This window comes from Podarcis erhardii (genome assembly GCF_964252035.2).
Source record: "Podarcis erhardii genome assembly, chromosome: 8".
In the NCBI taxonomy this organism is placed as follows: domain Eukaryota; kingdom Metazoa; phylum Chordata; class Lepidosauria; order Squamata; family Lacertidae; genus Podarcis; species Podarcis erhardii.
The window spans coordinates 261,192-285,433 of record NC_138499.1 but is presented as its reverse complement, the minus strand read 5'-3'; the positions used below and the strand labels follow the sequence as shown (position 1 = coordinate 285,433).

General features: G+C 52.5%; 1 protein-coding gene across 1 annotated transcript in view; it reads left to right on the top strand.

Annotated features, from left to right (window-relative positions):
* EPPK1 (epiplakin 1) overlaps positions 1 to 23,059 on the top strand; it is a 34,204-nt gene extending 11,145 nt beyond the window's left edge. The window contains exon 2 of the mRNA XM_081872542.1: positions 3,601 to 23,059. Within this exon, the coding sequence (XP_081728668.1) occupies positions 3,686 to 22,108 (18,423 nt within the window). The 5' untranslated portion in view covers positions 3,601 to 3,685 and the 3' untranslated portion in view covers positions 22,109 to 23,059. The remainder of the gene's footprint in view (positions 1 to 3,600) is intronic.
* Positions 23,060 to 24,242: the final 1,183 nt, after the last annotated feature.

Sequence of the window (24,242 nt, the reverse complement as noted above, 5' to 3'; positions counted from 1 at the left end):
TTATTATTATTATTATTTTACAAGCAAACATAGTTATTTAACAGTTCAACACAGCAGAAGCATAGGCTGATTTCATTTTTCTTCCCTCAGAATTTCCGGAGAGATGTGAGAGGCAGCTGTTTCTAAACTGTGCTGTGCTGAACAGTGAAATGTTAAGGGACTTGGTGCTGAGCTTGCACTGCGCATGGCTGTGTTAAAGACGCTCCGTCTCTTCCCTCTAACTTGAAAAAGGCATGAGCCTATGTTGGGGGTGGAGGGAGCACATGCAAATATTTGAGGTGTGTGAGCCCCATTTTGCAGTGGAGTTACAGCTGGACAGGAACTCTTCAGTTCTGCATTTCCTTTAAGTTCTGACTTCGTGCCTTTGCTCTGGTCTGAGGGGCTGGCTGAAATCCTGCCTTGCCCAGGGCAGCTCAGGCCATCCTCAGCCCCTTGGGGCGATCCCAGCAAAGCCCTAACTTTTTACGTATTAAAAGTATTTGTTACCACGATTTCTGTGCTGCCTTTCAGGGTCAAAACCCTCCCAAAGTGGCTTACATGCAAAATGCAAATAAAGCCAATCAATAAAGGTTAATGACTGGAGGGTTCTGAACTTGCTTAACACCCCTGGGGGGAGGGGGAGTGAGCCGTGCCCCCACCTGGCTGGGAGAAGGCAAGGGGTCTGGCTCTCTTGTTCTTCCTGTGATGCCTCTTGCCAAAGGGGCAGGAAGGAGCTGCTTAGAAGTCCAATCCTCTGCCTGCACACCAGATCCCTTTGAAGCACTTTCGGAGCACATTTCCCCCTCAAAGCATCCTGGGCTCTGCAGTTTGCCCCTCACAGATTTAGGATTCACAGCCACTCTCTTTGAAGGCCACAGCTCATCCACAGCCAAGGCTGCTATTTGTGGGGAGGAACTGTGGGCACAACATCTGTTTCATGCATTTTTAAAATGAGGCTGCATTTTAAATTGCATTTTAATCTGTATTTTAAATTGGTTTTTTTCCTTTCTTTTCCCTATTACGTTTTTACTGTGATTTTATTGGTGTTAGCTGCCCTGAACCCGGCTCTGGCTGGGGAGGGAGGGGTATATTATTATTATTATTATTATTATTATTATTATTATTATTATTATTATTATTTCATTTATAGTTGCTAATGTTATTTATAAAGAGGCTTTATTGCACTTCCTTATTGCGCTTGTATCTGATTCTCATTTGCAGCATTTGAAATTTCACAAATTATTTAAATTAGGTTGTAGACCACTTTGAGGTTCCTTTGAGATTGCGAAGTGGCATGGAAATCATAGGTTCATAGAATCATAAAACTGTAGAGTTTAAGGCACCCCCAGTGGTCATCTAGTCCAACCCCCTGCAGTGCAGGAACTGCAGCTCAAGAATCCGCCGCTGGAGATGTCTGGAGCCCAGGGTGCTCCGGGGTCCCACTGTGGAATAGTGAGCTGCAAATGGCTGTAGACAGGATGGCTCCCAAGTCCCTGCAGAGCCCAGGCAGCTCTCTGGTGCACTCAAGGACTGGGGGGCAAGGAAGCAAGGAGGAGGGGGGCCAAGCCACATTCTCAAGGCCATTTGCAAACCTGAGAAGCAGCCATCTCCAGGGAAGCAGGCAGCATCAGGAAGGCATTCTTTCCTTTCCTTTAAGACCCAAACCATTTCGCTCTTGAAAGCCCACTGCGGAGCCATGCTCAGTCCCTGAGAGGGAGGGGCACTCACTCCTGGAGAAACCAAGATGGCAGCAGGCCTGTGTGGCGGGAGCTGGCTGAGTCCACTGCTGTGGAGCTGGCTTCTGTGGGAAACAAAAAGGGATGCTGTGACAACGGGCATCAGCCCTAACGTGCCCACACTGGGCACTGATGCTCTGCCAGGCGGCCACTGTCACCTACTGCCTGCCCCTAGGGGGTCTTTCCTCCCCACCCCTAGGTTGTGGGGCCCCAGGCTTGGACCGTGAAGTCTAGCCCGGAGGGCACCACATCCTAAACACCCCCTCCCCATTTACAGGGGCCTCCCCCTGCCATGCCTTCCACTGCAGCTGCCTCCATTTTGCTGTGAAGGCAGGGAGGGGGAGGGCCTCCCTTGCACCTCTCTAACCACCAGGCTTCAGGACCTCCAAAGCCACCAGCTTCAGCAGCAACTGCTTAAGTTTTACACATTATTTCTACTTTTTGTAAAATAACGCACAGGCAAGCTGGCCCTGTGCAGGAGTCCTGAGATCAAGACCGGTGAGCCTCTCGCTTGGCTAGGCTCTGGCTGCCCGCAAGGCCTGGCCTGCCACCAGTTTCTCTCTTTTTTCCATGACGTTGGGCTGCTCCTTGGGCTAGTGTGGGTCGCACCCGTGGCGGCCGGCAGTCTCAGAGGCAGCAGCCAGGTGCTGGGTCCCCCCTTCTCTGCGTGCCCCCCTCCCTGACCCCTCCTGCATTCCAGGCTCCGTGCAAGCAAGCGCAGATGGGGATTATCTGCCACCAAGAGGAACAGGGCTGGGCTGGGGAGGGGAGAGGCAAGTGGGTCGCCTGGGCTTGTCTCCCTCCTTTGTTGCTCAACCTTGGCAAATGCTCAGACTGTAAGAGGAGCGGGGAAGTGGAAAGAGGCTGGGGCTGGGCTCGGGAGGATGCCAAACCTGTCTGGGCTTCCTTCACCACTCTGCTCCTTCCCACCCCAGCGCAGGCTGAGAGGGGACAGAGATCTCATGAATCAACAGGGGGTGAGATAATACACTGTGGCTGATCATTATTCCGCTTGGCCTTGACAAGGGCTCAGTTCCAGCTTTATCTGAGGGCAGGTTTCTGGTGCAGTGACTCCGTGTACCCAAGGAAGATCTCACCTGTCAAATCTTCCAGAGGGGCTGGCCCAGCCCAAAGCGCAGAGGGCCTCCCCAGGACAGCTTCTTATTACTGGACTGGGTGGGTTCTGCACACACCACATGGGCCCCTCCTGCAATTTCTTCCTTTTTATTCCTGCTTTCTCTTTTATTAGCAGGGTTTTAGTTTTCATGCCAAGCTTTTGCTTGTGGTGTGTTGGAACATTGCTCCATTATCGCTCGTAATTGCTGGGAGTGTCCTTACAACCGGAAAAGCAGACGTGCGCAGTGGTGAGGAACCACTTTTAAAATCTGTTTCTTTCTCTCCTCAGTTATCAGGGAGTATTTGGGAAGTTTCCTCTTGTGTCTCCCCCGTGGGAATGTGCGTGAAGGTAGAAGGCGCATTCCAAGGACACCTTGCAGGTGCCATTCAGGTTTCAGGTTGCATCAAGAGTGGAATTCCATGCCACCAATCCTTAGGAAAGGAATTGAAAATAAAACTGCCAGTCTCATAATGCCATTATACAAATCTATGAGGCAACCACATTTGGAGTACTGTGTGCAGGTCTGGTCACCGCATCATGAAAAGGATATTGTAGAGTTGGAAAAGGTTCTGAAAAGGGTTCCTCTGTGAAGAAGGTTTGCAGCATTGGGGGCTTATTAGTTTAGAGAAAAGAAGTTTAGAGCAAGAAGTGGCACAACAGAAGTTTATAAGAGGATGCCTAGCATGGGGAAAGTGAAAGAGAAAAGGTTTCTGCTCCTTTCTGCTCTTCATGGCAACTGACTGTTTTCTTTCTTTCCTCTCCTTGCAGAGACCCACTTGCCACCCACAAAGGGAGCAGAAGAGTCGCCTGCTTGCGCCAGGAACAGGAGACTCGGAACAACTGCACAAACAGAATGGAGGCCAGGGGCCCAGGGACCCGGGGGCCAGCAGGGTCAGCAGCCATGCCAGGGGCCTACATCTCCCCCAGCAGCACCTCAGCAGCACCCAAGGCAGACACACACATCAAGAGCATTGCCGGAGTCTATGTGGAGGCTGCTTCTGGCAAGACGATGAGCCTTAATGAAGCTGTCCAGCATCATTTGCTGCAGCCTGACGTTGCATCAGCTCTCTTGGAGGCCCAGGCAGCCACCGGTGGCATCGTTGACCTTGTGGGAAAGCGGCTGGTCTCTGTGGCGGAGGCCCTGGAGATGGGACTGGCAGGGCTGGAGATGAAGGAGAAGCTGCTCTGCGCAGAGCGAGCAGCAAAGGGCTTCACAGACCCTTACACAGAGGAGAAGATCTCCCTCTACCAAGCCTTGCAGAAGGAGCTCCTTGGAAGGGAACAGGGCCTGTATCTGCTGGATGCCCAGTTAGCCACCGGCGGCACCATTGAGCCAGCCACTGGTCACCGCATCCCTCCACAAGAGGCTTATGAGAAGGGCTACCTTGATGAGAAACTAAGCAACTTCCTCTCTGACCCTGAGAACGAGGAGGCCAAGGGCTTCTTGGACCCAAACAACAACCAGAAGGTCACCTACACGGAGCTGATGAGAAGGTGCGTTTGTGAGCACACCAGAGGCCTGCTCTTGCTGCCCCTGAGAATCTCCTTTCCTGGGCTGAGAGGGTCTGTGTGCAGCCATGAGCTCCTGGATTCTGGAATCATTGACTCAGCCATGTTCAAAGCCCTCCATGACGGGGAGCTCACGGCGCAGGAAGTGGCGGAGATGGACTCTGTTCAGGGGTACCTCTCTGGGACAAAGAGCATTGCCGGTGTGGCGCTGCTGCACACCAATGAATGCAAGAGTCTGTACCAGGCCTTAGGGGAGCACCTCCTAGTGCCAGGCACAGCTGTGATCCTCCTTCAGGCTCAGGCTGCCACAGGATGCTTGATAGACCCTGTAAGGAACGAGAAGTTCACGGCCGATGCTGCCATCCGCGCAGGAGTTGTTGGGCCAGAGCTCCACGAGAAACTGTCTTCAGCAGAGAAAGCAGTCACAGGGTACAAAGACCCCTTCACTGGCGAGACGGTCTCTCTGTTTCAAGCCATGAAGAAGGGCCTTGTGCCCAGGGACCCTGGCATTTTCCTGCTGGATGCCCAGTTTGCCACTGGGGGCATCGTCGACCCCCACACGCATCACCGGCTTCCTGTGGAGATGGCCTGTCAGCGGGGCCACTTAGACAAGGACACAGAGAGCCTTCTCTGCAATCCCACAGATGAGATCCGTGGGTTCTTTGAGCCCAACTCCAAGGAGAAATTGTCCTATGCAGAATTGCTCTTGAGATGCGTCACAGATCCAGACACGGGTCTCTGCCTCTTGCCTCTGACAGGAGGCCATGGAAGGGAGCACTCCTTCATTAACCACAACACAAAGTCTGCTCTGGAGAACATGGCTGTGTCTGTGTCCTGTGGGAAATTCAAGGGGAAGCAGGTTTCACTCTGGAAGCTCCTCTTCTCAGACTACTTTACAGGAGAGCAGAGGACCGACCTCATCCAGCAGTACCGCTCTAGGCACCTTTCCGCTCGGCAACTGGCTGACAAAGTCTCTCACACCATCCAGCAAGCCGTTGCCAACTCCAGAGTCACCTTTGAGGGCTTGAGGGACAAGGTGACGCCCGCCCAGCTTCTGAGCTCAGACATCATCAACAAGAATTTGTTTGAGAAGCTGACCCAAGGGGAGACCTTGGCCAAAGATGTTGTCAGCATGGGCACGGTGAAGAAGTATCTGGAAGGGACAGGCAGCATCAGTGGGCTGCTCCTGCCTGACTCCCAGGAGAAGATCAGCATCTACCAAGCAAAGAGGAAAGGCTTCCTACGGCCAGGGACCTCCCTCATCCTCCTGGAGGCTCAGGCTGCCACAGGCTACATCATTGACCCTGCAGCCAACAAGAAATACTCTGTGGACGAGGCCCTGAAGGCCAACGTAATTGGCCCAGATGTTTACGACAAGCTCCTGACTGCTGAGAAAGCTGTCACTGGCTACAGGGATCCTTACACAGGAGAAAAGATCTCCCTCTTCCAGGCTATGATGAAGGATCTGATCATCAGGGACCATGCCATCCGCCTGCTGGAAGCACAGATAGCGACGGGGGGCATCATCGACCCCATCAACAGCCATCGCCTGCCTGTGGAAGTTGCCTACAAACGGGGCTACTTTGACAAAAAGATGAACATGATTCTCTCTGACCCCAGTGATGACACCAAGGGCTTCTTTGACCCAAACACCCATGAGAACCTGACCTACCTGCAGCTGAAGGAGAAGTGCATCATAGAGCCCTCAACCTCCCTCTGCCTCCTGCCGCTGAACAGCAAGAAGCCGCGGTTCATTGACGACACCACCAAGCAAGCGTTCAGGGGCTCCTCAGTCTTTGTGAAATATGGGCGCTTCCAAGGGCAAAGGGTCTCCCTGTGGGATTTGCTGAACTCCGAGTACTTCAGCGAGGGCAAGAGGAGGGAAATATTCAACCATTATTGCCTGCAGAAGGTTACCCTGGAGAAAATCCGGCTCATGTTGGAGGAGGAGATGAAGAAATGGGCCTGCATCCAGTTCCCAGCCCTAAGGGGCCGCGTCACTGCCTACCACCTGATGGAGATGGGCATAATCGACAGGACCCTCTTTGAAAGGTTGCTGGAGGGAGCTGTGAGCCCAGAGGAGGTTCTGCGCATGGGCTCTGTCCGGAAATACCTCTATGGCACTGGAAGCATCGGAGGCATCGTGCTGCAGCCCTCCAACGAACGAGTGAGTCTCTACGAAGCCATGAAGAGGAACATTGTGGTGCCAGGGGTAGCTGTGCCCTTACTTGAGGCACAGGCAGCCACTGGCTTCATCGTTGACCCAGTGAAGAATAAAAAACTTGGCCTGGATGAGGCTGTGAAGGAAGGCCTTGTTGGCCCCGAGCTCTATGAGAAACTCCAACGGGCAGAAGAGGCTGTCACTGGCTACAAGGATCCTTTCACAGGCAAGAAGATCTCCCTCTTCCAAGCCATGAAGAAGGGCCTTGTGGCTGACAAACAAGCCAGGCAGCTGATGGATGCCCAGCTGTCAACGGGGGGTGTCATTGATCCGCACTGCGGACATTATGTCCCAGTAGAATTTGCCCAGAAAAAAGGTTACTTGGATGAGGACTTCAGCAAAACACTTTCCAACCCAAGCAGTGATGCCAAAACTTTCAGCACTCTGGACAGAAAGGAGATGGTGACCTACAGCCAGCTGATAGATCAGTGTCAGAAGGATGAAGCCTCTGGCGTCCACCTGCTACCTCTGCCGCAAGCAGCTTCTCCTGCCACCACAGAGGAGCAGATCAAGCAGCTCTTCAGGGAGACCTATGTGCAGGGCAAAAAGGTCTCCCTCTGGGAGCTCCTGAACTCTGGCTACTTCACGGAGGAGCAGAGAAGAGAATTCCTGGAGAAGTATAGGTCTGAGGCAATATCCCTACAGCAGCTGGTCACCCTTGTCCAGGAACTCATCAAGGAAATGGAACTGAAGGCTCAAAGCCAGGTCACTTTCCAAGGCCTGAGAGGTGCAGTTCCTGCAGTCTGGCTTCTGGATACTGGCATCATTTCGGAAAAGATATTCAGAGAGCTGGCTCAGGGCAGGAGGACAGCCAGAGAAGTGTCTGAGATGGACAGCGTGAAGAAATACTTGCAGGGCACTGGGAGCATCGCTGGGGTCTTCATTCAGGCCTCCAACGAGAAAATGAGCATTTACCAAGCTATGCAGAAGAGCCTCCTTCTCCCAGGCACAGGGGCAAGGCTTCTGGAAGCCCAGGCAGCGACAGGATCCATCATGGACCCCGTGACCAACCAGAGGCTTGGAGCAGAAGAGGCCATCAAAGCTGGCATTGTGGGTGAAGAACTTGTGGAGCAGCTACTGCAAGCTGAGAGGGCCCTGACAGGCTATCCTGACCCCTACTCAGGGAAGCCCATCTCGGTATATCAGGCAATCCGGAAGGAGCTGATCTCCACCACGGCTGGCATCCCCTTGCTTGAGGCACAGCTGGCCACTGGAGGGGTCATCGATCCCATTCACCACCTCCACCTTCCTCTCCAAGCAGCCTACAAGCACAACTTCTACGACGAGGAAATGCACAAGACCCTTTCTCAGCAGAGTGATGACACCTGCGTCTTCTTTGACCCCAACACACAGGAAAGCCTGACCTACCAGCAGCTGAAGGAGAGGTGCATCCGGGATGCCGAGACAGGGCACTTGCTGCTTCCTCTCTCGGAAGAGGCCATTTTCTATGCGGATCAGCAGACCATGGAAGTGCTGAAATCTGTCACTGTCGGTGTCAACATTGGGCGGTTTAAAGGCCAAGAGGCTTCGCTCTGGGACTTACTCCACTCTGAGTACATCACCCACAGCAAGCGGAGAGAGCTGGTGGCAGCCTACAAAGAGGGGAATGCTGAGATCCTTGATGAGATTGCAGTGGCTGCCTCCAAGATCATCGAAGACACCGAGCAGCAGAGCAAGAGGTTCACTTTCAAGGGCCTGCGCAAACAGGTGTCAGCCAGCGACCTCTTCCAGTCGGAGCTCATAGACAAGGAAACTCTGGATGAACTGAGAGAGGGGAAGAAAACTGTCCAGGAAGTCACCAAGATGGATTCAGTCAGCCGATACCTTGAGGGCTGCAACTTCATCGCTGGAGTCCTTCTACAGCCAAGCCAGGAGAGGCTGAGCATCTACCAGGCTATGAGGCAGAGTCTCCTCCGGCCAGGGGCGGCTCTGGTGCTGCTGGAAGCCCAGGCTGCCACTGGCTTCCTCCTTGACCCAGTGAGAAACAAGAAGTTGTCAGTAGATGAAGCGCTGGCAGGTGGGCTGATTGGAAGAGAGATTTACGAGAAGCTGCTGAGTGCAGAAAAAGCTGTGACAGGATACACACACCCCTACACAAAAGAACAGATCTCCCTCTTTGAGGCCATGAACGAAGGGCTCATTGTGAAAAGCCATGGCATCCGTCTCCTTGAGGCCCAGATAGCCACAGGGGGCATCATTGACCCTGTTCACAGCCACCGCATACCTGTAGAAGTAGCTTACAAACGAGGTTACTTTGATGAAAAACTGAACCAGGTCCTTTTGGACCCCACAGATGATACCAAAGGCTTTTTTGACCCCAACACCCACGAGAATCTCACCTACTTGCAGCTTCTAGAACGATGCACCCAAGATCAAGAGACTGGACTGTACATGCTGCAAATAGTCAAAAGGGGTGGAAGGTACTTTTACATCAACGAGGCAACCAAAAAGTTCCTGCAAGCACAACCGATGCAGATGCACATTGGCAGGTACAAAGGCCAAACCGTCTCCATGTGGGACCTCCTTTGCTCCCCATACATCCAAGAGCAGAGAAGGAAAGAGCTGGTGCGCCAGTACAAGTTTGAGGGTCTGACCCTGGAACAACTCAGCAAAGCCATCACTGCTATCATCGAGGAAACGGAGCAGAAGATGCAGGCCCTCAAGGTGAAGGGACCAAGGGGGGACGTGTCAGCGGCAGAGCTGTTCAACTCCGAGATCATTGATAAGAAGACCCTGGATGGGCTTCACCAGGGGCCTGGTGCCCTCCAGCAACTTGCCCAGAAGGACTCAGTGAAGCGATACCTGGAGGGAACCGGCTGCATCGCCGGAGTCTTAGTAGCCAAAGGGCAGAAGATGACCATCTATGAAGCCATGAAGAAAGGGGTCCTGTCCCCAGAGCATGGTCTGATGTTGCTGGAAGCCCAGGCTGCCACCGGATTCATCATCGACCCATTGAAGAAGAAAACATTCTCCGCTGACCAAGCGATCTCTGTGAGGCTTGTGGGTGAAGAACTTCGAGAGAAACTTCTTTCTGCAGAGAAAGCCGTTACTGGCTACACTGACCCTTCCACAGGGAACAAAATATCTCTCTTCCAAGCCATGAAAAAAAGCATCGTAGAGAAAGGACTTGCTCTCAGGCTTCTGGAGGCCCAGATTGCCACTGGTGGCATCATTGACCCTGTGCATGGCCACCGCATCCCTGTGGAGGTGGCTTACAAACGGGAGTGTTTGGATGAGGGCACTTACCTCCGGCTTTCTGATCCAAAATATGCTACCAAAGGATTTGTGGATCCGAACACCCAGGAAAGGATTACCTACGCCCAACTATTGCACAGGTGCACCAAAGAGACAGGGATGTACTTCCTACAGCTGCTGAGCAAGAGGGACTATTTCTATGTAGATGAAATAACAAAGAATATATTTTCATCCACCAAAGTAAATGTAACACTTGGGAAATTCAGGGGCCAGATTGTGTCTCTGTGGGACCTTCTTACTTCAAGCTACTTCACTGAAGAGAAGAGGAACGAGCTGATTAAAAAATACAAACTGGAATCTTCTGCTGTTCTGCAGCACATCACGGATGAAATTCTGAACATAATAAAAGAAAAAGAAGAAAATAGAAGAGACATATGGTTCCAAGGGCTACGGAAACAAGTCACAGCTTCAGAACTACTGAAAGCAGAAATAATAGGTAAAGAGACGCTGAAGAGCCTGGAGGAAGGCAAGCAGACAGCAAAAGATGTGGCAAAGATCGACTCGGTGAAACGCTACTTGGAGGGCACCAGCTGCATTGCCGGAGTGCTTGTGCCGTCCAAGAGGGATCCTTCCAAGACTGAGAAGATGAGCATCTACCAGGCCATGTGGAAGAATGTCTTGAGGCCAGGAACTGCTCTGGTGCTGCTGGAAGCACAAGCTGCCACTGGGTTCATCATTGACCCCCTGAAGAATGAGAGACTGTCTGTCGATGAGGCCATCTCTGCCAGGCTGGTGGGTGGAGAAATTCACAACAAGCTCCTTTGTGCTGAGAAAGCTGTCACTGGATATACTGATCCAAACACAGGGAAAAAGATATCTCTTTTCCAGGCCATGAAAAAAGATCTGATCATCAAAGAGCACGGCATCCGCCTGCTAGAAGCCCAGATTGCTACGGGGGGCATAATTGACCCAGTCAACAGCCATCGTGTCCCTGTTGAGGTGGCCTACAAACGGGGCTATTTTGATGAGAAAATGAACCAAATTCTCTCAGACCCCACGGATGACACCAAGGGCTTCTTCGACCCCAACACCCACGAGAACCTCACGTATATGCAGTTGCTTAAGAGATGTGTTCATGACACAGAAACTGGACTAATGATGCTTCAAATACAGGATCAGACCTCAATTGCCTTCAGTTTGGATGAAAATATAAAGAAGACTTTGAGGTCTACAACAACAAGAGTAAATGCGGGTGATTTCCAAGGACAAGTGGTTTCCCTTTGGGATCTCCTCTTCTCTAAATACATTACAGAAAATAAAAGCCAAGAGCTCATAAGACTATACAAATCTGGAAAAACAACAATTGAGGAAATGATTGCTACACTGATATCAACAATCAAAGAGAAAGAGGAGCAGAGCATCAACCAACAGAGAAAACTAGAACATGAAACCGTCCACCTGTCCCTTGAAGGGAACTGGCAGAAGACCTTGAAGTCCACGACCCTCCAAATGCCTGCTGGGCCACAAAGAGGCCAGACGGTCACTGTGTGGGACCTGCTCTTCTCCAACTATATCACAGAAGAAAAGAGGGCAGAGTTCTTGGACTTGTACAAGAGAGGGATGATATCAGTGGACCGGTTGATCCATGTCCTCACCACCCTGGTCACCAAGAAGGAAGCCACCGCTAGGAAATTGGACATTAAAGTCAGAAGCCCCAGCAATGATGACCCTGAGCGGGAGGAGGAGGAGGAGGAGGAAGAAGACGATGATGATGAAGAGGAGATGGACACGCCAGTACTGGGAGAAAAGGAAGTGGCTCTGAAATCCCGGAAGGTTAAAGTCACCGCAAGCGCGTTCCATGGAAGGGAGGTTTCCGTGTGGGACGTGCTCCACTCCAAATACATCCCTGAGGAGAAGCGGAAGGAGCTGCTTCAATGCTATAAATCTGGCATCCTCACCATTGACCAAATGGAAACTGTAGTCACCGCCATCGTCAACAAAACAGAGGAGGAGAAAACAAAGGAAGCATCCCACTCGCCCTCAGGAAGCTGGGAAGAGCCCTTGCGGAATCACACTGTGGTCCTGCATGTGGGTGAGTTCCAGGGGCAAGAAGTCTCCTTGTGGGACCTCCTCTTCTCTCAATACGTTCCAGAAGCCCAGAGAGAGGAGCTCTTCACAAAGTACCGTTCAGGAATCCTCAGCATTCAGGAAATGATTGTCACGCTGGCCCCTCTTCTCACAGAGACAGGAGGAAGTCACGGCGGAGATGGAGAAGCTGCCCGCAGTCCCAGCAGGGAAACATCCTCTCGCGAGGAAGAACTAGAAAGTGCCTTGCGCCGGGTGACTGTGGAGGTGCCGTCAGGCGAGTTCCAAGGCCACAGGCAGTCCGCATGGGACCTTCTCTTCTCCAAATACGTGACCGCAGACAAACGGCAGGAACTCCTGGAGAAGTACCGAGCAGGATCCTTGACCAGCGAGGAGCTTGTCCAAAGAATCACCATCCTCATTGAGGAGATGGAGGAAAAGAGCAACAAGCTGAAATTCTCCGGGCTCAGGAGGCAGGTGACAGCCTCGGAGCTCTTCAACTCGGAAATCATTGACAAGGAAACACTCTCTGAACTCACGCACGGAACCAAAACTGTGGAAGAGGTCACGGAAAGAGATTCGGTGAAGCGATACCTGGAGGGCACCAGCTGCATTGCCGGAGTTCTCGTGCCGTCCCGCTCAGACCCTTCCAAGACAGAGAAGATGACCATCTACCAGGCCATGTGGAAAGGCTTCTTGAGGCCGGGCACCGCCCTGGTGCTGCTGGAGGCCCAGGCCGCCACGGGGTTCATCACGGACCCTCTGAAGAACGAGAAGCTCTCTGTGGACGAAGCTGTCTCTGCCGAGCTGGTGGGTGCCGAGCTGAAGGAGAAGCTTCTCTCTGCAGAGAGAGCCGTGACCGGATACAACGACCCCTACACGGGGAACAAGATCTCCCTTTTCCAGGCCATGAAGAAAGGCCTCATCGTCAAAGATCACGGCATCCGCCTGCTGGAGGCTCAGATCGCCACTGGCGGCATCATCGACCCAGTGCAAAGTCATCGCCTGCCCGTCAACGTAGCATACAAGCGGGGCTTCTTTGACGAGGAAATGAACCGCGTCCTCTCAGATCCCTCCGATGACACCAAGGGCTTCTTTGACCCCAACACCCACGAGAACCTCACCTACTTGCAGCTCCGGCACAGGTGTCTCCCCGATCCTGAGACCGGTCTGTTGATGCTGCAAGTGTTGGACAAGGGCTCCTTTTCCTTCTATCTGAACGACAGCACGAGAAAGGCCCTGCAGTCTGCCAAGACCAGGGTTGGCGTGGGCCTCTTCGAGGGCCAAGACGTCTCCGCCTGGGACCTCCTCTTCTCCAGATACATCTCTCCGCATAAGAGGATGGAGCTGCTGAAGCAGTACAAAGCTGGCACCCTAACCCTTGAGGAGATCACCCACATCCTCGTTACCAGCGTTACCGAGACAGAGGAAAGGAACGCCAAGCCGACGGGCCATGAACACGCTCCACGTACCCCTCAAGCAACATCACCAAAGCGAGACACTGCTCAGCCACCCTTCGAAGAGAACTGGCAGAAGACCTTGAAGTCCACGACCCTCCAAATGCCTGCTGGGCCGCAAAGAGGCCAGACGGTCACTGTGTGGGACCTGCTCTTCTCCAACTATATCACAGAAGAAAAGAGGGCAGAGTTCTTGGACTTGTACAAGAGAGGGATGATATCAGTGGACCGGTTGATCCATGTCCTCACCACCCTGGTCACCAAGAAGGAAGCCACCGCTAGGAAATTGGACATTAAAGTCAGAAGCCCCAGCAATGATGACCCTGAGCGGGAGGAGGAGGAGGAGGAGGAAGAAGACGATGATGATGAAGAGGAGATGGACACGCCAGTACTGGGAGAAAAGGAAGTGGCTCTGAAATCCCGGAAGGTTAAAGTCACCGCAAGCGCGTTCCATGGAAGGGAGGTTTCCGTGTGGGACGTGCTCCACTCCAAATACATCCCTGAGGAGAAGCGGAAGGAGCTGCTTCAATGCTATAAATCTGGCATCCTCACCATTGACCAAATGGAAACTGTAGTCACCGCCATCGTCAACAAAACAGAGGAGGAGAAAACAAAGGAAGCATCCCACTCGCCCTCAGGAAGCTGGGAAGAGCCCTTGCGGAATCACACTGTGGTCCTGCATGTGGGTGAGTTCCAGGGGCAAGAAGTCTCCTTGTGGGACCTCCTCTTCTCTCAATACGTTCCAGAAGCCCAGAGAGAGGAGCTCTTCACAAAGTACCGTTCAGGAATCCTCAGCATTCAGGAAATGATTGTCACGCTGGCCCCTCTTCTCACAGAGACAGGAGGAAGTCACGGCGGAGATGGAGAAGCTGCCCGCAGTCCCAGCAGGGAAACATCCTCTCGCGAGGAAGAACTAGAAAGTGCCTTGCGCCGGGTGACTGTGGAGGTGCCGTCAGGCGAGTTCCAAGGCCACAGGCAGTCCGCATGGGACCTTCTCTTCTCCAAATACGTGACCGCAGACAAACGGCAGGAACTCCTGGAGAAGTACCGAGCAGGATCCTTGACCAGCGAGGAGCTTGTCCAAAGAATCACCATCCTCATTGAGGAGATGGAGGAAAAGAGCAACAAGCTGAAATTCTCCGGGCTCAGGAGGCAGGTGACAGCCTCGGAGCTCTTCAACTCGGAAATCATTGACAAGGAAACACTCTCTGAACTCACGCACGGAACCAAAACTGTGGAAGAGGTCACGGAAAGAGATTCGGTGAAGCGATACCTGGAGGGCACCAGCTGCATTGCCGGAGTTCTCGTGCCGTCCCGCTCAGACCCTTCCAAGACAGAGAAGATGACCATCTACCAGGCCATGTGGAAAGGCTTCTTGAGGCCGGGCACCGCCCTGGTGCTGCTGGAGGCCCAGGCCGCCACGGGGTTCATCACGGACCCTCTGAAGAACGAGAAGCTCTCTGTGGACGAAGCTGTCTCTGCCGAGCTGGTGGGTGCCGAGCTGAAGGAGAAGCTTCTCTCTGCAGAGAGAGCCGTGACCGGATACAACGACCCCTACACGGGGAACAAGATCTCCCTTTTCCAGGCCATGAAGAAAGGCCTCATCGTCAAAGATCACGGCATCCGCCTGCTGGAGGCTCAGATCGCCACTGGCGGCATCATCGACCCAGTGCAAAGTCATCGCCTGCCCGTCAACGTAGCATACAAGCGGGGCTTCTTTGACGAGGAAATGAACCGCGTCCTCTCAGATCCCTCCGATGACACCAAGGGCTTCTTTGACCCCAACACCCACGAGAACCTCACCTACTTGCAGCTCCGGCACAGGTGTCTCCCCGATCCTGAGACCGGTCTGTTGATGCTGCAAGTGTTGGACAAGGGCTCCTTTTCCTTCTATCTGAACGACAGCACGAGAAAGGCCCTGCAGTCTGCCAAGACCAGGGTTGGCGTGGGCCTCTTCGAGGGCCAAGACGTCTCCGCCTGGGACCTCCTCTTCTCCAGATACATCTCTCCGCATAAGAGGATGGAGCTGCTGAAGCAGTACAAAGCTGGCACCCTAACCCTTGAGGAGATCACCCACATCCTCGTTACCAGCGTTACCGAGACAGAGGAAAGGAACGCCAAGCCGACGGGCCATGAACACGCTCCACGTACCCCTCAAGCAACATCACCAAAGCGAGACACTGCTCAGCCACCCTTCGAAGAGAACTGGCAGAAGACCTTGAAGTCCACGACCCTCCAAATGCCTGCTGGGCCGCAAAGAGGCCAGACGGTCACTGTGTGGGACCTGCTCTTCTCCAACTATATCACAGAAGAAAAGAGGGCAGAGTTCTTGGACTTGTACAAGAGAGGGATGATATCAGTGGACCGGTTGATCCATGTCCTCACCACCCTGGTCACCAAGAAGGAAGCCACCGCTAGGAAATTGGACATTAAAGTCAGAAGCCCCAGCAATGATGACCCTGAGCGGGAGGAGGAGGAGGAGGAGGAGGAGGAGGAGGAAGAAGACGATGATGATGAAGAGGAGATGGACACGCCAGTACTGGGAGAAAAGGAAGTGGCTCTGAAATCCCGGAAGGTTAAAGTCACCGCAAGCGCGTTCCATGGAAGGGAGGTTTCCGTGTGGGACGTGCTCCACTCCAAATACATCCCTGAGGAGAAGCGGAAGGAGCTGCTTCAATGCTATAAATCTGGCATCCTCACCATTGACCAAATGGAAACTGTAGTCACCGCCATCGTCAACAAAACAGAGGAGGAGAAAACAAAGGAAGCATCCCACTCGCCCTCAGGAAGCTGGGAAGAGCCCTTGCGGAATCACACTGTGGTCCTGCATGTGGGTGAGTTCCAGGGGCAAGAAGTCTCCTTGTGGGACCTCCTCTTCTCTCAATACGTTCCAGAAGCCCAGAGAGAGGAGCTCTTCACAAAGTACCGTTCAGGAATCCTCAGCATTCAGGAAATGATTGTCACGCTGGCCCCTCTTCTCACAGAGACAGGAGGAAGTCACGGCGGAGATGGAGAAGCTGCCCGCAGTCCCAGCAGGGAAACATCCTCTCGCGAGGAAGAACTAGAAAGTGCCTTGCGCCGGGTGACTGTGGAGGTGCCGTCAGGCGAGTTCCAAGGCCACAGGCAGTCCGCATGGGACCTTCTCTTCTCCAAATACGTGACCGCAGACAAACGGCAGGAACTCCTGGAGAAGTACCGAGCAGGATCCTTGACCAGCGAGGAGCTTGTCCAAAGAATCACCATCCTCATTGAGGAGATGGAGGAAAAGAGCAACAAGCTGAAATTCTCCGGGCTCAGGAGGCAGGTGACAGCCTCGGAGCTCTTCAACTCGGAAATCATTGACAAGGAAACACTCTCTGAACTCACGCACGGAACCAAAACTGTGGAAGAGGTCACGGAAAGAGATTCGGTGAAGCGATACCTGGAGGGCACCAGCTGCATTGCCGGAGTTCTCGTGCCGTCCCGCTCAGACCCTTCCAAGACAGAGAAGATGACCATCTACCAGGCCATGTGGAAAGGCTTCTTGAGGCCGGGCACCGCCCTGGTGCTGCTGGAGGCCCAGGCCGCCACGGGGTTCATCACGGACCCTCTGAAGAACGAGAAGCTCTCTGTGGACGAAGCTGTCTCTGCCGAGCTGGTGGGTGCCGAGCTGAAGGAGAAGCTTCTCTCTGCAGAGAGAGCCGTGACCGGATACAACGACCCCTACACGGGGAACAAGATCTCCCTTTTCCAGGCCATGAAGAAAGGCCTCATCGTCAAAGATCACGGCATCCGCCTGCTGGAGGCTCAGATCGCCACTGGCGGCATCATCGACCCAGTGCAAAGTCATCGCCTGCCCGTCAACGTAGCATACAAGCGGGGCTTCTTTGACGAGGAAATGAACCGCGTCCTCTCAGATCCCTCCGATGACACCAAGGGCTTCTTTGACCCCAACACCCACGAGAACCTCACCTACTTGCAGCTCCGGCACAGGTGTCTCCCCGATCCTGAGACCGGTCTGTTGATGCTGCAAGTGTTGGACAAGGGCTCCTTTTCCTTCTATCTGAACGACAGCACGAGAAAGGCCCTGCAGTCTGCCAAGACCAGGGTTGGCGTGGGCCTCTTCGAGGGCCAAGACGTCTCCGCCTGGGACCTCCTCTTCTCCAGATACATCTCTCCGCATAAGAGGATGGAGCTGCTGAAGCAGTACAAAGCTGGCACCCTAACCCTTGAGGAGATCACCCACATCCTCGTTACCAGCGTTACCGAGACAGAGGAAAGGAACGCCAAGCCGACGGGCCATGAACACGCTCCACGTACCCCTCAAGCAACATCACCAAAGCGAGACACTGCTCAGCCACCCTTCGAAGAGAACTGGCAGAAGACCTTGAAGTCCACGACCCTCCAAATGCCTGCTGGGCCGCAAAGAGGCCAGACGGTCACTGTGTGGGACCTGCTCTTCTCCAACTATATCACAGAAGAAAAGAGGGCAGAGTTCTTGGACTTGTACAAGAGAGGGATGATATCAGTGGACCGGTTGATCCATGTCCTCACCACCCTGGTCACCAAGAAGGAAGCCACCGCTAGGAAATTGGACATTAAAGTCAGAAGCCCCAGCAATGATGACCCTGAGCGGGAGGAGGAGGAGGAGGAGGAAAAAGACGATGATGATGAAGAGGAGATGGACACGCCAGTACTGGGAGAAAAGGAAGTGGCTCTGAAATCCCGGAAGGTTAAAGTCACCGCAAGCGCGTTCCATGGAAGGGAGGTTTCCGTGTGGGACGTGCTCCACTCCAAATACATCCCTGAGGAGAAGCGGAAGGAGCTGCTTCAATGCTATAAATCCGGCATCCTCACCATTGACCAAATGGAAACTGTAGTCACCGCCATCGTCAACAAAACAGAGGAGGAGAAAACAAAGGAAGCATCCCACTCGCCCTTAGGAAGCTGGGAAGAGCCCTTGCGGAATCACACTGTGGTCCTGCATGTGGGTGAGTTCCAGGGGCAAGAAGTCTCCTTGTGGGACCTCCTCTTCTCTCAATACGTTCCAGAAGCCCAGAGAGAGGAGCTCTTCACAAAGTACCGTTCAGGAATCCTCAGCATTCAGGAAATGATTGTCACGCTGGCCCCTCTTCTCACAGAGACAGGAGGAAGTCACGGCGGAGATGGAGAAGCTGCCCGCAGTCCCAGCAGGGAAACATCCTCTCGCGAGGAAGAACTAGAAAGTGCCTTGCGCCGGGTGACTGTGGAGGTGCCGTCAGGCGAGTTCCAAGGCCACAGGCAGTCCGCATGGGACCTTCTCTTCTCCAAATACGTGACCGCAGACAAACGGCAGGAACTCCTGGAGAAGTACCGAGCAGGATCCTTGACCAGCGAGGAGCTTGTCCAAAGAATCACCATCCTCATTGAGGAGATGGAGGAAAAGAGCAACAAGCTGAAATTCTCCGGGCTCAGGAGGCAGGTGACAGCCTCGGAGCTCTTCAACTCGGAAATCATTGACAAGGAAACACTCTCTGAACTCACGCACGGAACCAAAACTGTGGAAGAGGTCACGGAAAGAGATTCGGTGAAGCGATACCTGGAGGGCACCAGCTGCATTGCCGGAGTTCTCGTGCCGTCCCGCTCAGACCCTTCCAAGACAGAGAAGATGACCATCTACCAGGCCATGTGGAAAGGCTTCTTGAGGCCGGGCACCGCCCTGGTGCTGCTGGAGGCCCAGGCCGCCACGGGGTTCATCACGGACCCTCTGAAGAACGAGAAGCTCTCTGTGGACGAAGCTGTCTCTGCCGAGCTGGTGGGTGCCGAGCTGAAGGAGAAGCTTCTCTCTGCAGAGAGAGCCGTGACCGGATACAACGACCCCTACACGGGGAACAAGATCTCCCTTTTCCAGGCCATGAAGAAAGGCCTCATCGTCAAAGATCACGGCATCCGCCTGCTGGAGGCTCAGATCGCCACTGGCGGCATCATCGACCCAGTGCAAAGTCATCGCCTGCCCGTCAACGTAGCATACAAGCGGGGCTTCTTTGACGAGGAAATGAACCGCGTCCTCTCAGATCCCTCCGATGACACCAAGGGCTTCTTTGACCCCAACACCCACGAGAACCTCACCTACTTGCAGCTCCGGCACAGGTGTCTCCCCGATCCTGAGACCGGTCTGTTGATGCTGCAAGTGTTGGACAAGGGCTCCTTTTCCTTCTATCTGAACGACAGCACGAGAAAGGCCCTGCAGTCTGCCAAGACCAGGGTTGGCGTGGGCCTCTTCGAGGGCCAAGACGTCTCCGCCTGGGACCTCCTCTTCTCCAGATACATCTCTCCGCATAAGAGGATGGAGCTGCTGAAGCAGTACAAAGCTGGCACCCTAACCCTTGAGGAGATCACCCACATCCTCGTTACCAGCGTTACCGAGACAGAGGAAAGGAACGCCAAGCCGACGGGCCATGAACACGCTCCACGTACCCCTCAAGCAACATCACCAAAGCGAGACACTGCTCAGCCACCCTTCGAAGAGAACTGGCAGAAGACCTTGAAGTCCACGACCCTCCAAATGCCTGCTGGGCCGCAAAGAGGCCAGACGGTCACTGTGTGGGACCTGCTCTTCTCCAACTATATCACAGAAGAAAAGAGGGCAGAGTTCTTGGACTTGTACAAGAGAGGGATGATATCAGTGGACCGGTTGATCCATGTCCTCACCACCCTGGTCACCAAGAAGGAAGCCACCGCTAGGAAATTGGACATTAAAGTCAGAAGCCCCAGCAATGATGACCCTGAGCGGGAGGAGGAGGAGGAGGAGGAGGAAGACGATGATGATGAAGAGGAGATGGACACGCCAGTACTGGGAGAAAAGGAAGTGGCTCTGAAATCCCGGAAGGTTAAAGTCACCGCAAGCGCGTTCCATGGAAGGGAGGTTTCCGTGTGGGACGTGCTCCACTCCAAATACATCCCTGAGGAGAAGCGGAAGGAGCTGCTTCAATGCTATAAATCTGGCATCCTCACCATTGACCAAATGGAAACTGTAGTCACCGCCATCGTCAACAAAACAGAGGAGGAGAAAACAAAGGAAGCATCCCACTCGCCCTCAGGAAGCTGGGAAGAGCCCTTGCGGAATCACACTGTGGTCCTGCATGTGGGTGAGTTCCAGGGGCAAGAAGTCTCCTTGTGGGACCTCCTCTTCTCTCAGTACATCCCAGAGGGCAAAAGAGAAGAGCTTCTAAGCATATATAGAAATTGTCAACTTACTCCTGAGGAATTGGCAGCTGTTCTTTCTACTCTTATTACTGAAATGTCAGAGCAAGGTAATAAATTTTCAGCAGATAATCTATCAGCTGCTGACATGTCTTCATCTGGGAGAGAAGAAGCATCACTTCTGGAATGGGGAGAAAAGGAAAAAGCTCTTAAATCCCAAATGGTGGAAGTCACCACAGGTGAGTTCCGTGGACAGAAACTTTCTGTGTGGGACATCCTTCACTCCAAGTACATCCCTGAGGAGAAGCAGAAGGAGTTGTTGAAGCTGTACAAATCTGGTATCCTCACCATTGACCAAGTAGAAACTGTTGCCACCTCCATTGTCACTAAAACTGAGGAGCATCCGGAGAGGACTTCACATCTTAGCAGTGACACAACTGAGCAAAAGGATACTGAAGCTCCAGAGTCATCATACTATGATCTTCTCCAGCACACCTTGCGCCTTAAAAATATTGATGTCACCATACGAGAAGTCCATGGTCAAAAGGCTTCCGTCTGGGATCCTTTCTTTTCACGGTTTGTCTCTAATATCAGGAAAGAGGAGATTGTACACAGACATGGAGCACCAACAGTAAGCGTTAAAGAAAGTATTCAAAGCATCACTACACTTATTACAGAACCCGCAATGGGTAGTGGCACACCATGCAGAAGTGAGGAAACTCCCACTGAAGACATTAAACCACCCAGAACACTTGACGCTTCTCAGGCAGAAGACCAAGAGAAAATACAGGATTCTTTGAAATCCAGATTGGTCAACGTATCCATTGGTCAATTCCATGAGCCCCATATATCACTGTGGGATCTACTCCATTCTCATTATATCCCTGAGGAGAAACGAAAGGAGCTGCTGCAACTGTACCAATCTGGCATCCTCACCATTGACCAAATGGAAACCGTCGTGACTTCAATCATCAACAGAACAGAGGAGGAGAAAGTCACTGACCCTGGATGTGTTGCAAGTCCAAACCAAGAGACACGGTTGCCAGAAAGAGATGAGAACGTTTGCCTCTCCCCTTCCTCTTCTTTGGAAAACATGCTACGCTTTGAGAGTTTTGTGGTGCCAGTTGGAGAGTTCAAAGGGCAGATGGTGTCTTGCTGGAATCTTCTCTCCTCCAAATACATCTCAGAGGAGAAAAAGCAGGAACTTCTAGATAAATGTGAAGCCAAAGCACTCTCTGTGCAGGAACTGATCGGCATTCTCACCAACATCATCACCGAAATGGAAAAGTGTGACAGAGATCAGTCAGCAAGTGCGGAAGGCAGCCTCACGGAGGAACACGTTGATTCACATGCACGGCAGCAGCAGCTGAGGAAATCCTTGAGGACAACTATGGTCCACGTGACTGCCGGAGAGTACAAGGGGCAAAAGGTATGTGTGCTGGATCTTCTGTTTTCTAAGTATGTCCCTCAAGATAAAAGGCAAGAGCTCCTTGAACTGTACAGAGCAGGGACATTGCCCATTCAAGAAATGATAACCACAATCACTGCCATGATTGATGAGGTTGAAAGCAAGCATGGGAAGCACAACAGAAAAACGTCCTGCAGAAAAGGGAAAGTATGTTGGAAGGACCAGGGTGCCCACTCATAGCCAACTGAGTTATCAAAGCCCGGTGGCTCATTCGACTCTCTCTGACCAAAGGCTGCCTGCCCCCCTCCTCCAGCCTCCATCCTTAACCAGCATGCTCCTTCACAAGCACACCAAGGACAGGCCCTGTCAGCAGGAAGCCCTTCATCCGCTGTGACCTTTTGAGAGAGTTCTTCATGCTCTCGTTTCTCTCCGTTCTCTACTGCTGCATTTGCACACTGGTGGGGGGGGGGCTGGGGCAATTCTTGTCTTGAGCATCTGGATTTCTCCCCTGGACTGCCAGCCGCAAGTGAAAGAAGTTCTGCTCATACAGCAGTATGCGACAAGTGCCTCAGGGACTTTCTAGGAAATTCTACTCCGGGTTTCTATTTGGCAACATTTGTGTGCCCTGAAAGGCATGCGGTGTGTGTGAAAATAGTGTCTGTGACTTCAAGCAATCTCTGCATGAAACAGAGGGGTCTCCATCATCACTGGTGGCTACTCAAGGATGGTGCAACCTGGGTGCAACCAAGGACAAGAGTGAATTATTCGTGACTTGAGGGTGCATTGAGAGTGCTCAAAAGCAGAATGTTACTCCCCCCACCCCCTTCAGAATCTCTTAAGCTGGTCTGTGGAGTTCACAGTGGGAAATGACTTGGGCTGAATACAGTACTTGATTTCCACATCCATCCATTTTTTGGTCAAGCGCAGCTTTTTCCCTGTAGATTGTGGGGACCATAGGAAACTTGGCTTCCATTTTCACTGATCTTTGTTTCTTCCACACCTGGGGTTGCAACACCTGCTTGGAAACATTGCAAGTGGGCTGAAGCTGTGAGCCCAGGTCCAAAGGCCCTTCCATTCTGTGACGGGTTCCAGAGCGGGTCCTTCATGAGAAAGGACACTGGAAGGATGTCACAGAGCAGCTACTCAGCTTGACTGTTTCTGCTAACAATAAAGGACAACTTTAAAACTCTCTGTAGGGCTATGTGGCTGCATTGACATTTCTTCTGAAGATCCATTGTTTCTCAGTCTCCTAAAGATGGACAGTTTCATTCATTCATTCATTCCAGAATTTAGTATTTATAGGCAAAGTCCTCCTCCCAATCTAGCTTACGTAAAACATGAAAAACTTGAAATAAATCTTAAATATACATAGAAACAACCCAATTAAAACCAGCAGCAGTTAAAACAATATATAGCCCAGCTCACAGTGTGCTTAACGAAAAGCTGGCTGAAACCTTTTAAGGCCTGTTTGAAAGCTAATGGGCCCTTCCTCGTACATTGCCTGTCTGTGTTGCCCCCTGGGCCGATGGGTCTGGACAGCCGAATCTGTGAGCAGAGGCCCTCTGAGGTCAAGTTCAAGTCCCAAAGCTAAAAGTCAACAGTGCTTAAAACTGAGTTGGAATAAAGCAGGCAGTCAATGTGACCAGTGCAGTATAAGGTCATGAGAGTGGTTAGGGCAGGGGTAGCCAACGTGGTGCCCTCCAGATGTTGTTGGACTACAACTCCCATCAGCCCATGAGCATGGCCATTGGTCAAGGAAGGTGGGAATTGTATTCCAACAACATCTGGAGGGCACCACAATGGCTACCCCTATGTTAGGCAACTTCTTGCAGAACTATAATTCCCAGCACCCTGGGGGAAGCCATGACTGTCCAAGTGGTATAATGGGGCTTGAGATGCCTGGTGGGGCTGTGACCTCGGTGTTCTAGGATCCAAATGTCATATGACCCCCAGCCATTTTTATAGAGGAGACCATGGGGGTGGCAGCCATGTTAGGCTGTCCAGCAAAAACAACGAAGGCCCTTTGGGGCTCATTAATACTAAGCTGGGCTCCTTTAGGAAGATGGGCAGGACAGACATTGAATAATAAATAAACAAGAGGAAGAAGGAGAACGCAACAGCTGCATCAGACCAAAGACTCAGCTAATCTAGAAGGCTCCTCTCATGGGGGCCAGCCAAATAACCTGTGGGAAAAGCCCCTTTTAAAGGGGGAACCAGAAAATTGCAGACCAGTTAGCTTATCATCCCTTCCACAAAAATTGGCTTGAAGCATTATTAAAGATAGAATTGCCAAGCATACAGAAGAACAAGTCTTGCTCAAGCAAAGTCAGCATGGCTTCTGCAAGGGCAAACTGTGTCTCACTGATCCATGAAA